Here is a 15,682-nt window from a genome sequence, read left to right as displayed (position 1 = left end):
TAGAGGACAGCATTGCTTAGCTATAGAGGACAGTATCCATCCTCTCAGGAAGTCTCAGAATATGTCAAGAAATTATCTCTTACCAGAGGCATTCTTGCAAAGCAGCTTTGATTGCTGTTGAATTCTACATGCCTATGTCTGCATTGACTTCTTACAAGTCAGCAGAAAGTGAGACTCCCCAGACTGTTTCGGAGCAGCAGCCTCTTCTACCATTTCATAGTTTTTTCTCCTAGAATCTAAGAGAAATTGCCTGGCAGATATTCTATGTAAATCTTGGTGAATACCCTTGCATGCAATACGGAAGATAGGCTTGTGTAAAACACAAAGTGGCTTTCTCAAGTCCACTTTCAACCTGAGAGACCAGTCTAAGCTAGTTTATATGTGTATATACTGAAAGAATGACCACATATATTCTGTAACAGAAGTGATTCAGAATAATGAAATGGAGTTGCCTTCTGTGTACGTTTGAAATCTACAAAGAAAATTAAATATCTAAGATTCACTGTTCTCACCAAACTCTCCTGACTGCTACAGAAAACATTTTTTACTTGAAGCATTAGCGTATGGGGTTTTAGTAATATGAACAGTGCCAAAGGGTATCTTTGATTATAGTCTTTCAGTGGAAATTGAGGACATGTTGATTTAAGAGCTTTCTTCTTGATTTTGGATTTGAGTCTGTGACAAAGAGCACATGAAGGGGTGGCAATAAAATTCAGATTACTTGTTCTTAGAAAAACATCATGGTGAAGATTTTGCTAAGGACCTTATTCAATTCATCTTCATTCACCCTGTGCTCAGGAAAGTAGCATCAACAGATATGTCTTGGAAGGGGATGTTTTAAAACACATCTGTTTTTAAACATGCCTGTTTTAAAACTTTGGTGCCTTGTTTTACAGAGTAATTGACTTAATTTTGTTACCTTTTAATTAGTATATCTACTGATCATCACTTCTGCTTTTTCTCTTAGCATACTGTTATCATGAACCAGGAAGATCTTTGAAAATAATAGTTCTACATCTATGTTAACATGATCGTTTGATGTAAAAGAAGATACTGACCCAAAAGCAACACAGAAGGGTGTGACTGAGGAGAAGAGAAACAATACAGGAGAGGATTGTTTGAGCCTATCCAGACAAAAGTGAACAGGGAGGGGAAAAAAATAGAGAAAAGGACACTGAGATTTTTAAGGTTTGTTCAACACTGAAAAGCTCTTCCTCTATAACCACTTTATGAACAAAAACAAAAGCAAAAACTTTTTATTTAATTCACTAGTAGAAGACCATTCACATAGTCTTTTTTTTCAGTCTTGTAAAAAAAAGCATAATGTAAGGCAAATTTATTTTACTCTCCATAAAAATGAAGTAATCAGCAAAACAAGTATAACTTTAGCCCATTTTAATTGCAATAATATAACTGACATGAAACGTCCTTTTTGAGTGGACAATTATAAGGGAAATACAATTCAGTTCTGAATATCGTACTTATACAGGCACTGTTGGGAAGAGGTCTATAAATCCTAGTTAAGACTATCTGTAAAATATTGTATGTTTAATATCCTCACTTATTAAATTAACTAAACCAGAGAATTACAAATATAGAACATTTTCATCTAAAAATGTTTGCTTTTCCAAAAACTCTGATTCACACACAGCAGAAAAGCTGCACAATGCTTAGGAAATTCACTTTGGTTAGTTTCTTTGCATGCTTTTCTCCTTGTATACTTTTCAAAATGTTTGGATTCTATCAGCTAATACAAGGAGAGCACAGAAGTTCCCTGCTCATTAGGAAAAGGTAACAATTTTGAAAGTTAAGTACTGAAATATCAAGTTACTTTTGCAAAAAACAAATTATGGTGTTCATCATCATTTTTAAGTTTGTATTCACAATGTCTTAATTTTAGACCTTGAGCTTTTCCTTAAAAAAATCTACACAGTTCACTTTTTAATAGATTTTCACTCTGAGTAACTTTATCACTCTGATCAAGAGGAGATTTGCTTAGAAGTTGCACAAAACAAAACTGAAGAGTACAGTAATGCATCTGAGGTTAAACTAAAATAAGGTTAGAGGATAGTGACTGTTAGCTCTTTTAGTATCTAGTATTTCAAATTAATTCAGGTTTAAGAACAGGATACATTGCTCTTTCCTCTCAACATTTAAAAGGAAAACAAGAGCTCAGCTACTGCAGAATATTCACAGAATCACAGAATCTTAAGGGTTAGAAGGGTCCTCAAAAGATCATCTAGTCCAAGCCCCCTGCCAGAGCAGGAGCACCTAGAGTAGGTCACACAGGAACTCGTCCAGGTGGGTTTTGAATGTCTCCAGAGAAGGAAACTCCACAACTCATCTGGGCAGCCTGTTCCAGTGCTTCATCACCCTCACAGTGAAGAAATTTTTGTTTATGTTTCTTTGGAACTTCTTATGTTCCAGCTTGTACCTGTTGCCCCTTATCCTATCATTGGCCATCATAGAGAAGAGCCTGGTTCCATCTTCCTGACACTCACCCTTTATGTATTTGTAAGCACTAATTAGATCACCCCTCAATCTCCTCTTTTCCAAGCTAAAGAGCCCCAGCTCCTTCAGCCTTTCATCATAAGGGAAATGCACCTCTCCCTTCACCATCTTGGTGGCCCTGTGCTGAGCTCTCTCCAGCAGCTCCCTGTCCTTCTTGAACTGAGGAGCCCAGAACTGGACACAATATTCCAGATGTGGTCTCACAAGGGCAGAGTAGAGCAGGAGGAGAACCTCTCTCCACCTACTGCCCACATGCCTTCTAATACACCCCAGGATGCCATTGGCTTTCTTGGCCACGATGGCACACTGCTGACTCATGCTCATCCTGCTATTCACCAGGACCCCTAGGTCCCTTTCCCCTACACTGCTCTCTAACAGTTCATTCTCCAATCTGTACTGCGACATGGGGTTATTCTTTCCAAGATGCAAGACTCCACACTTGCTTTTGTTGAATTTCATTAGCTTTCTCTCCACTTAACTCTCCAGCCTCTCTGGGTCTCGTTGAATGGCAGCATAGCCTCCTGGTGTGTCACCCACTCCCTCCAGTTTAGTATCATCAGAAAACTTGCTGACAGTGCCCTCTGTTCCCTCATCAAGGTCATTAATTAATATATTGAACAGTACCAGTCCCAGCACCGACCCCTGAGGGTCTCCACTAGACACAGGCCTCCAGCTAGACCCTGGCCCATTGATCACAGCTCTCTGCCTTCTTCCCTTCAACCAATTCACAATCCACCTCACTGCCTGATCATCCAGTCCACACTTTCTCAGTTTTGCTGTGAGGATGCTGTGCACAATGGTGTCAAACTCTTGACTGAAATCTAGATAAACCGTATCCACTGCACTACCACCATCTATCCACCTGGTTACATCTTCATAAAAGGCTACCAGGTTAGTTAGATATAACTTCCCCTTTGGTAAAACCATGTTAACTCTTCCTAATGACCCTCTTGTCCTTTATATTTCTCACTGTTTGGCTGTAAAAGCCAATTCTTCCTTCTCTATGTGTGTTTACTTTGTTTTCGTTTTTCCTCAGGCCTTCTGAGTCTGAAATATTTGACAATTAAGACCAGACTGTGTTTGATCCAGCATAAACTGTAAATATTGTGGGTAGAACACAAGAAGCTCAATCCAGCTCTAGATCATGCACACAGAATTTGTGTCAACATCTCATTTAGGCTCTCTGAACATAAGGGGAACAGAGAGGCAACCTCAAGGAACTTTTACGGTCAGGAGACCTGTCCAACAGAAATCTGGCATGAGTCCTGTAAAACTACAGAAAAGGGGTTACCCTGCCAAGCAAACCCCTAGCATCCAACAGGAATTCTGTTTTACTCATAGACTTGGTGCTGAGGAATATCTCTAGTTAACAGGCAGATAATCTAAACATATCTGACGCTTGGGTTTTTTCCCTTTCACACATAAAAATTCATGTCTTTTTGTATTAGTTTCTAGAAGTAGTGCCTCTTTTTTTTCACAGTGATGTCATTTCAGTCAGGACAAAGATAAAATGACCAGCCTCTGACTTTAGGCCTGGTTCTGTTTGTTAGCTTTTTGCTCCCATTACTGAAGTTTGTCAATCATGTGCAAGAGCAGAAAGGCATTACAAAACAAAATTAGTAAAGACTTCATTCTTTCTAGTCAGACATATAATGCTCTAATGGTTCAAATAATTTAAAAGATATAATCAATAGTATATTGCAACTCATTTCATAATTATTTATATTAAACTTTGCTACAAAGCATTCCATATGCTCAAGAATTATCAAAAGACAGGAAACATCACTTTATTTTTTTTCATTCCAAATAGTAATAATACTCCAAAGAAACAGATCATAAAATAAGGATCCTACATAATCTTCGCTGGTAATATGGAGAAGTCTCCATGGCAGTGGCATTAAAGTTTTCAAATAAGAATCTAAATTCCATAGAAAGAAATGCAAACAAAGAATGAACAGTAAGTTCAGATATAGTACATTAATATTGTGGTTCTTTGTTTTAACTACCTCCTCATCATAAGACAATATTGTGTGAGACAGTTTCATCAAAAAACATGCTCTCTGAACAGCACCAGGTGAATAACAACCCTTGGTCACACTGCACTGAAAAGCAAGGGATGCTGCACCACTGCTGGTACCTGTCAAATGCAGATAACTACAATGTAACAAGCTTGATACAAGTAGAAGCAAGGCCATATCCTACCACAAAGACACATTTTAAGTTGATAGTTTCTGCTAATTAGGCTAGTGCCAAAACTACAGCAATAAAAAATATTTCCCATAGAAAGAGTTATAAATCATTGGAGTATGATCAACTAGTTAATTTTCTGCATCTGGAAATATGTTCATGATACATATATCTGTTCTGAGCAAAACCATACTATGTCTTTTTAATACTCAAAACAAAAATTTAAATGAAGAAGCAGAAGTCGTCATAGATCTATAATTTGAGGAGTTTCAAAATTTACTCATTTACTGTTTTCTGTGAAAAGTTATAAATTTAAAAGTCTTTCTGGTAGTGTATATATACAAAAAACCTTTTTGTCTTTGCAATCTTTATTCTTAATATACTAAGATGATCAACTGTTAAGTTTAATGACACCAATCCATCTTATCACATTCAAAATAGCATCTACAGTTGTAGTCATTCTCTAATGCTTCAGGAAAAGGTAATTTCTCCCTTTGTTCACAAATCTGACTATGTAGTAAGAAAGGTACTTCCTGCAGAGGCCTTAAAATGTAGCATTAACACATGTTTAATGAGTCTCCTATCAATCCTTCTTGGGGAACCAGCAAATCAGACACTTAATGATTCCTATCCCATATTTTAATGTCTAACTTCAGGATAGCTAACTTTTACTGATGAAAAAAACTGAAATGCCACAAATACCATTTTAAATATCATATTTTGTAACAATTTTCCAATACAAACCTATAGTTCTGGAAAATTCTTTTATACTGTCCTGTTAAAAGCTATGAATATCAAAAGATTCTTTGGAAATAATGTCATAATGTCAAAAACTGAAAAGCTCTCTATCAGTTCTCTTAATGCACACATGCACCTTATGCTTGCAAGATGTCTGTTTTCTAATGGTGCTATTTGCTGAGGCTGTACATGTGGATTGTACCTTCTGACTTATTTAAAAACAAAGTACCAAGGGCTTAAAATCATTCCTTAATTCTGTCATTTGAAGTCTGAGGCAAATGAAGAATGCAAAAGCAAGACGTGAGGATAGATTCTTAAAAATGTACCATAAATCTTTTGGAGATTACACGGTATTCAGTTAGCAACCATTCTCTCTTTTTTTGAGGGATGCTTTAGTGTAGTTCTTTCCCATGTAACTGACTCCTTCAGTCTGGTGACAATTCAGCATCTGAGCTGTACTAGTCATAGTGTCTTAATTCAGAATATTTCACAGTATCTGAAATGCAGCTTTCCCAGTATACCATCTGACAAGTACATCAATGGAGTATTTGAGAAAGTACTGTTCTATTCTACCACTTTGCAGATCTCCAGATACTTTTATCCTGATGTTCAAAAGAAAAGATGTGCATGTATTACAGTAGAAGAAACAAGCGGACTGTGTGATCCATTTATGAATTCTCTATTCAAGGTAGCTTGGCACGTCTGTACAAAAAAAAGCTTGGACACACAGAAATCAGAAAGGGGAAAAACGAATCTAATATTTTCCTTTTTCTTAACGGGGTTTCTGGGAAAAGCTGTGACTCTTGACAGACAGTCAGAGATTAAGCGGTTAAATCTCTTTAAGATTAATTTGACACAATATCTGAACACCTCAGAGGTTTTAGAAACTATTATACAGACAATTCTATGAACTCTTTTACACTGGTCTATTATAATAACTGAAGAACCTGGCCATCTCCAAAATAAAATTAGAGGTATTTTGAGAGTGGATTATAGGAAAATTCTTCTGCATTCCAGTAAGAATAAACAGGAAATGAAACTCATAAGAAGTTTCTGGCAAGTAGGTAACTGTGAAGTGGTCTTCTGAGAAGCACCAATGTTGTGGAGAAACAAAGACCGATCACGACTGATGACAAGCCTTAATCAAGATGAATGTAATGTTTTGAAATCCATGAAAAGGGCACTCTTTTTGACAAATTGATGGCCAAGGATTTCAGCACTAAGAGATTTTATGATGTCTCTGACCTGTGACATTACAAGTAAAGTCATTTCTTCTTCGTCCTTGAGGGAACTATCATTTCCTTGGTTTGGCAGTCTCTGTCCATGGTGCTCAGGCTTCTCCAGGCTCTGGGGGCCAGGTATCAGACTTACTTATTCATAGCAAGAGAAGTGTACCTGGACATTAGGCTCCAAAGGATTCAGAGGTTGTTCAGAAGCTGAACTGACATTTCTAGTAGTCTGTAAGATGGATCTATAGTAGCACATATGTCAGTTGGAAGGCTTTTAATAGATATTAGAAAGGAAATATTGCATGCACAGCAGCATCAATGTCTTTCTCCTCTGCTGAAAAGTTATATAAATATGAACCATTGCCCTACATTTACTTACTAACATCTTAAGTTTCATGATCAGTTACATCATTATTCTTTGTATGGGAGAAGTATAACATAGTTCAGCTGGACACCCCCTTCCACACATATTTATGAAGTACATGGATTCTCCAATGCGTTCTCTAGGAGGTTTTTCTGGCTGTTTCCAACTGTGCTTATTCAATTTCATCTATACATGCTTTTTGCATGCCAGATATATATTTACAAGACAGATCTACCCCTAAATAAAATTATTAACCCCAGTTAGACTGCTCAGAGTATATTTATGTCTGCATTTATGGTCAGAGCCTGAAAAAAAACCTACAACCCAGCAACCATCACCCTTGAGAAGACACAGCTGCGGTTCCTCCAAGAAATGCTAAAAAATTAAAAATATACATTTTTGGCATCATGCCTTCCAAAACACTGGGCACCAGTTCTGGAATGCATGAAGGCACTATAGTTCACTTTTTTAATGGCAAGTTCTCCAGCCAGTGTTAAGGAATTAATTGTTGAGCAATAAATCCAGCCTGAGATCAAATTAACTTTAATTAAAACATACAAAACACACCAATCCTCAGTGAGTTGTTATTGGACTTGCAGAATGTAAAAAGAAGCTGGCAGGAATACCAATACTGATCTCATCAGATGCCATCTACATATTTCACTTTTAGAGGAAATATGTCTCAAGGGCTCTCCACATCCCAAAAAAACATCCCACTGAAACCCAAGTGAGCCAATGTATTTCTTGTTCATTACAGGTCATAGGAAGGGCAGCAAATATATAACACTACATATAAATTCTATATGAAGGAGATCCATGTGCTAGTTGACTACAGAAAAATATGGTTTTTTTTTTTTTAAATCACAAACACTGCTGTAGTCTCAAATCTGATAAACTTAAAGGTCTGAATCTTATACTTTCATGCTTCCACACAGGTAACTTTTGAGTGGACAGAGTATAGCATATGGACAAATATTTGTTTCAAGGCAAATAGCATAAAGTTTATGAATCCAGCCAAATAATAGGAACTTAGCAAGGTAAAGTTTTAAATCAGAAGTACAGTGACAGTATTTTGGTTTTAAAAACCCCATACACTTGTCTTGACTTATTAATAGACATGCCTCGGTTCAAAACTTCTCAGTTTTTTCAGCAGCAGTAGTTATTGAAAGGAAACACAAACTTGTGAAGGACCTCCCTTGTACCTCATGTTCTGTTCACTCTTATGACAGGTAAACATGTAATTTATTACATCTATGAATGGAATTATGTGATAAGGAAATACATCTTCTTAACCCAATATTTAAATGGAATATTTTTAGAACTACTTCCAATTTTAAGTCTAAACATATTCATGCTACTTCATACTCATTCATACATGTGTTGCAATGGTGTTAAACTTTAAATGCTTTTTCCTAGTAAGGAAAAATCTTAGGTTTTAATTAATCTGTCCAAGACACTTAAGTCTTCTCCAAACTATAATCTTTGTACTGAGGCTTCAGTTTAGATCAAGCATTTAAGCAGAAAGTACAACATCTTCATTTTGTCCTCTTTTTTTTACTAAGACTGAAAAATAATTTGTGGGTTTGGAGCTTTTTTCTGAGCAATCTGTCAGATGTGATGTTGGATGTTCATATTAATAGCAAACAATTGAATCCTGTGTTCTTTGCACCATAAACTGTAAACAAAGTATTGTGTGAGTCATTTCTCTGTTTCAAGCAAAAGCATTTTTGTCTTTTTTATTTCCATCCCCGTATACTTTTCTATTACTGAACAGTGTAAAGATCTCCACGACACTGTAACAAGAAGTTCAGGGTGTAAGTATTACTGTCACCCAGTGAATGACAAAACAGAAAATAATTCGTGTATTTTTTGAACTGGAAGTCTCTCTGGTCGTTAATGGCTTGCAGAAGAGAATTATAATTATCAAAATCTCAAGTGAGATCTTGAAAGAAGCTTAAGGGGAACAGTTGACATTGTCTGAAGTTAGTTAGGTACATACATTAGGAATTTACATCCAGAAAGAGTAAAGCAATTTCAGATGTTAAGCAGAGCACTTAATTTTTGCATTCTATGTTGCCCTCACCAAAATATTTCAGACATATTTTTGTCCTCTATCTGTATATCTGCATATACATTTTCAGACAAACTCAGACTTATTCTTTTTACTATCTGTGACAGACAGAGAAGCTTACTGATGGGTTGCAGCATTATCTACACGGCTTCTAGATGCCAATCTTTCTGGACAGTAGTTCTGCCCAGAGGAAAACCACACCAAAACAAACACACGCACCCATACATTCTAAATAACTATCTGAAAGCAAATACTGATACGTGATGTACTAACTAACATACATTACCTTATTTAAATCCTGAGAGAAGGCACAAAATTATTTGTTTGAAAAGACAAGATTGAATGAAGAAAGCTATTAAAATGGATTATTAAGAGATAGATCAACGGCTTGGTAATGAATAGATGATACCAGGAAAGATCAATTATGAAAGGCCTTGAAAGTAAAGATGAATCATTTTCTTGGTGCAATAAAAAGTTATCACAGAATATGAAAAGAGCTAAGAAGCTACATTCTAAAGAGAGGTGAAGGCACACAACATCTTCATGAGGTTTAGCTACAAGGAAAGACTGCATCATAACACATCTTCAATGCTATGGTGCAAAGAAACTGAGAAAAGTTCGGGAATATCTTAATCAAAGTATGCTTCTTTATAAGTAACTAAGCATTGTCTGTGTCACATGAAAAAGCCACAAGAATTCTGATTTTAGTGTGACTGGTCAATGGATGAGTGATAGGAAAGAAAATAGTAAGACGTGATTTTAACCATGTTGAACATGAACAGTTTATTACCCACAATGCCACAGATATAATGGTTGAGACATATCTCACGTAAATTTTGATGTCTACATCATCAGAGTCTACACCTCAGCCAGTAAGGATATCACTTTAGTCACAGAGGTACATGGTTTTAACTTAGGTCAATGTTAGGAAAGGTAACAGTTTGCCTTCTAAAGATCCATTTCTTCCACGCTTGGAAGACAATTACTTAGGTAACATCCCTTTCTTGTACAGTATTCCTAGACTCTGTAACCACAGGACATAATTTCTAGTTTATGTGTGTCATTAGGGAAGACATTTAAACCTAAACTGATACATGACATCAAATGTTACAATTTTCAAGCAGTTATATTGAAAGTATCTTGCAGGAGTTTGAAGGCTTAAGTCACATTTAGAAATTAACAACTTGGACCCTGAAAATCCATCTTCTGATGAATGGTGGTAGCTCTTTAAAACTTTATCCAAAATAAAAGATGGAATAAGAACAACTATTCTCAACTCTCCTACACTTTCATAAAAGTCTTTCTGGGAGCAAACATTATCTTCATACATTGATTATGGAAATTTCTGTTAATAATATCTTTTGTTTTCCTCACTTATAAGGCAGACACCTTCTGCTATCGCATAGGAATACTCCAGAAACAATTTCTGATAATTCTGCAAGGAATAGTTGTGAATAAGAGCATTATCTTTGTTGCATTCACTATGACACACTAAGAATGGCTTCCTTCCTTCACAATGAGAAGCCAGTCATATCTAAAATTTAGATTACAAGTTGGAACATGGACACATTACACCAGATCAGAGCAGTTGCCAATCTGAATAGTGTGAACGTGGCCAATACCAGACGAGTAGGAAATCCCACAGAAGGAAATTGTAAAAAACACAGCTCAGCTGAAAGATCTGTCTTAATTATTCTCAAGCTACTACAGTGCTCTCTGCCCAGGAGTATGCAGGTTTCATCACTCAGAAAACTCTTGCATATGAATACAACTGCAGATTTTTGCATATATGTCCCTAATTCACTTTTATTTCCACATACTTGAATTTTCTTAAACATGTTGGTGTAACATCAAGTGACATGTGTTTAGTTATCACTGGTTACTATTTTTTTTCCTACCATTGTTAGAATTTCTGCCTTTCATTCCATTACAAAACTTCTTGGTTTATTTTGTGAGTGGAAGGAAACAAACACAATAAGAGCCTTCAAAATTTGGGATCTTCTTTCTTAATGCTATATAACAAATGGTTCTTTTTATTTGCTTGCATAATCCTCTGTGAAAACATTTAAGGGTAGTTCTGGCAACTGGAAGGCTTACAATACCAGGAAAAGAGCTAATACAAGCAACGTCTAAATAAACACGTTGTATCCAAGTTAAAACATCACAAGCATGTTAAAATGCTTTGGTATCTAACTCTCCTCCTTTTCCATCCTTGAAAATAATTCTGAAATCTTGAGAAGCACTTAGGAGAGAGAAAGGAAAAAACTGTCAGCAGGAGGGAAGAGTTTCAAAGTATTTGTTTCTAAACATCATAAAATAAGTGTAAAATTCTTTCTAGAATAGTAAAAAACAATCTAGAAAAACAAATCAAACACTTTCTCTGTTTGCTAGATATTCTTAAATTTACCTGTTGCATTAAATTTCTTCTTGGTACCAGACTCAAATAAGTAAATCTTGGCTAAATCTACCAGCAGTGCAGAACTGCTGTTTAACCTAACTTTTTTTGGTGAATTTCTATATACTGTTGCTAGCTGCACTTTAATTACAATTGTTGTATATGCACATACCAGTGAAATTAGATACTTTGCAGTGTTGCTGTACTAAGGTTCTTAAAGTTAACTCATGCCAATGCAGATGTTCCTAATTACTTTAAAAGCACAAATACTTAACAGAAATCAGTTGTTTTCAGTTCCAGCATAATTCAATTAAAGGAGTACTTATAGTTTGACAACATGAATGATAGTTAGGCATAGCTAATACTGGAAAGTGTTAAATAATATATATAGTTTAAATAAGGGACGGAGTTAAAGTCCATCTGAGGTAGATAAGAAGCTCTGATTTGCCTGAGACAAACATAAAATATTACCAAAAGAAGGTAACACTATGAAAGTCACATTAAAAAGTCACAAAAGCATTTCTTTCCCAGTAGCAATCTCTTTACAAATGCAGATTACTGGAATTTCAGATTTCTACAGGGCAATGTACAGTCTTTTTTGTTTGGGGAGTTTTTCTGCTTTTTTTAAGCTGACAAATGGAGTCTAGCTCCACCTCTGCTTCTATTGCTGTTTGAAAAGAGTCATGGTAGGTAATGTAATACAGCACTAAATCAACACAGAAGTTGAAGTATGCAAGCCATGGATGCCAGCAAATCCTCTCTGTGGGTAGTACCTATGATAAGAGGACTCTTTATGCGCAGAAAGTTGTTAATTTTTCCTACTGTGCTCTGAACTTTCACAGGTAATAGCATAATGCCAATATTTCTCCCAGGACAGCATCAATGCAGTTATCACGTAGATATATTTTCATTTCCACATGAAATAGAGGGAAAAAAGTGGTCATTTAAGTGATAAAATATTGTATAGAACCGCACACTGTGTGAATAAAGTTATTGTTTTCTTGTCTTTTGTATTATGTCAGAAAAATTGTCAAAGGAGTTGGATATGTGGGAAAGTTCCAGCCCAGAGACATTATCTACAATAATACAAGGCATTCCTTACATCCACTATGTACAAATAAGAGTTAAGGCTATATATTTTTCATTGTATTTTTATTTAAATTAAATCAACATTAACTATATAAGTATGTTTTTGTTTTAACTAAAGCTTTACAAGAATATTTAAAAAGAAAGGGGAAAACAAAAAACAGACCAGATTGATTCAGCATGACCAAATTTCAAGATGTGAAGCCAAAATAAGTTAACTGTACCTTGAGTCACCTGTTGGATGGCTAGCATCATCCCAGAAACAGTATCAGGAGTCAAATCTTCCTTCCAGTTGTAGACAGGCACCCATTTCAAGATGGGCAGCCTTTTCATACACCAGACTTTGACATCTTCCAAGCGAATAGCCTGGATCTTCCCCCAGACTGCATTTCTTTTCTTTTTTGCTCCTGTCATCATTTGCACCCCACAAAACCAGTTTCTTTCTCAGAAGAGTATACAGTTGAGGAATCACCCTGATTGTGTCAGTCTCCAGTTTTCTTCTGAGATTTTGCGGTTCCAAAACTACAGAGAAAAAAAAAAATGAACAGAAGCACTTGAAATTTCTGCAGCTGCACTGTAACTAAACTCAGTAAAAACACTTATTATGCACTTCAATCATATAAACAGCTACATGAAATGTAAGAACCATTTATAGCAAAGATCACATTTTCTACTCTTTGAGAAAATTTAGTCGTCTCATGCTAGTTTGTGCTTCTTTCCAGTAACGTCTCGCTTTATATTCTCTGCAATGCTTGTGCTTTTGGCCTCAAGCCAGTGGCAAAATGAGGTATTACTAGGGGTGTGTGCAATACAGGCTGGGCTATGCTAATATGAGCAGCAAGTACCCAGCAGGGCAGGCATCTTCCTGTCAAACCCAGGAGAGAAGCATTGCCTTTCCTAGCGGGAGCTTTGTGAACATAGATAAAAGATATGAAGTCCTCAGTAACCCTAATGCTACCAAACTTGTCTTACTCCATCAATATTTTATCTTCTAATTGATGGTAGAAAGCTTATTTATGTAGAAAATTCAAAACATCGGGTAGTAATAAGCCCTGCTGAAAACATACACAGATTCTCTCTGCAGGCTGAAGCCTCAGATTTAAGTGTAACAAGCTCAAAGTAAAATGAAGTGAAGAACTGCAAGCTATCTGCTCCACGTGCTAAAAACACTTGTGACAACGCTACTCCTTTCTGCTCTTGGTAATCCACCCAGCATATACTCTTTCAATGAAGATAGTTCACCAAGTTACTTTTGATCTTATAATAACATCATGCATCTCATGTACAATAGAAGGTACTCAGACATAAATTCATAAGAGCATGGAAAATCTTTAAATGTCAAGATATTTAAATGCCTTGTGCGATATGGAGCAAGGACAACACTCTAAGTGTTTTCTATCTCTGGATGGTAAAGAAACTTAAGTTAAAATGTAAGATCCATCTTATGGGTGAAGTGCTTTTGCAATCACTATTCTGAAGTGGGTAATAAACATGAGTATGTTTTTAAATATTTCTATTTATATAAATTAATTTACATTTTATTGTTCAGATTAATTATAACAAAACTGAAGCATTGTCCATCCAAAACAGATTCAGAAAAATGACTTTGTTTCCAAATGCTGTAGGGACAAAAGCCCAAAGGTAAATGCAGTGTGATATTCAGATGATACCCATCCTTGTGTCCCTTAGAAATGCAAGGGGGAAAAAAAGAAAAGCAGGAAAAGATTGCTTAAGATAGACAGTAACTTCTAACTATTGCAGGCACATTTATTCTCTGCCCTGTCCATGCTTTAACGCTATATGTTTCTTAAAGAACAGAAGAAACACATGACAGGTTTATCCTCTGTTCACTGGAAGAAACCTCTAAGCAACAATTCTTCTTTTATTTTAATTTTTTGTGTGTGTGTGTCGTGTGGGATTTTCGTTTTGAGTTTTGTGTGTGTGTCCCTGCTGTTAGCTTGAAATTTAGTTCAAGAGCTCCATAACCAAGGTTTTTACAGCTGCCAAGTGTTTCACAACAGATATTTCCCTACTTTTAATGGAAGTGGACAGAAATCATTCCAGCTCTGGTGAGAGTTACTCAGCTGTCAGGGATTGCTTAGTTTTGATAAAATGCTCAGTACTTCCAACTGTATTAGTATTTACTGGAGGAAAAAAAAAATCAAAGTTCATTTCCAAACATAGATATGGGTATGTACAAAAGTGTACCCAAATATGAGTACATGTGTAAAACAGACTAGTGCCATTTAAAAACAAAACAAAGGAAAATAAAAGTCATGGTTCACTAGAGGCTCTGAATATTCAGAAACAGCCAAAAAAAGCCATTATGAAATGAAAGAACCATCACTAAAGACACAGGAACATACTCTTCATTCTTCAAAATTCTCACATCAAAAGTCTGAATCTGTTTGAAAAGTCTGTAATTGAGATTTTCCCACCTCATATTTGCAGAGTTAGTAAATCTGAGCAGTTTTCATCAACCCCAGATTAGTATCTGAACTCACAGGATTAGCTGTATCAACAAACTTTTGTCCCTCACCAATAACATAGGATGGTTTCTTTCTATGGATGTGTGCATGCATGAGTGCAATCATCTTACAACTAATACTTGAAAATAAACCCTGTTGGACAGAACTGCACAAGCAAAGTCTTTGGGATGTCCATGCTGAACTTTTGTTTTACTCTGAAAATTACTTTGATGAATAAAGAATTGCATTATCATTCAATCTGGAGTTCATAATATTGTCACTAGTCTGGAGAAGCATTGTTCATTGTTGTAACTTTGAAATTAATAAAGTACACTTAGTTGGCAGTAACACAGAGCAACATATCATTTACAATCCCCTGGACAAAAAGTAAATTTTTTTAAAGGAAAACAGACATAAAGGTATGTATAACAGCAAGCCTATACCTCACTTCACAGTAGTCCAACATTGGAATCTTAGACACACCAAAAAACACTTTCCTAAAACACATCTGTGGTGGTTTAGCCCTGGCTGGGTGCCAGGTGCCCACAGAGTTGTTCTATCACTCCCCCTCCTAAACTGGATAGGGAAGAGAGAAATATAACAAAAGATTTATGAGTCGTGATAACGACAGGG

At 36.0% G+C, this 15,682-nt stretch overlaps 1 protein-coding gene across 1 annotated transcript in view; it reads right to left on the bottom strand.

Annotated features, from left to right (window-relative positions):
- Window positions 1-12,998, bottom strand: part of SLC26A7 (solute carrier family 26 member 7) — a 58,813-nt gene extending 45,815 nt beyond the window's left edge. Inside the window, exon 1 of the mRNA XM_061995534.1 lies at window positions 12,806-12,998. Within this exon, the coding sequence (XP_061851518.1) occupies window positions 12,806-12,998 (193 nt within the window). The remainder of the gene's footprint in view (window positions 1-12,805) is intronic.
- Window positions 12,999-15,682: the final 2,684 nt, after the last annotated feature.

The sequence above is a fragment of the Colius striatus genome, chromosome 4 (genome assembly GCF_028858725.1).
Source record: "Colius striatus isolate bColStr4 chromosome 4, bColStr4.1.hap1, whole genome shotgun sequence".
Classification (NCBI taxonomy): domain Eukaryota; kingdom Metazoa; phylum Chordata; class Aves; order Coliiformes; family Coliidae; genus Colius; species Colius striatus.
This window is presented reverse-complemented; position numbering and strand designations above follow the sequence as displayed.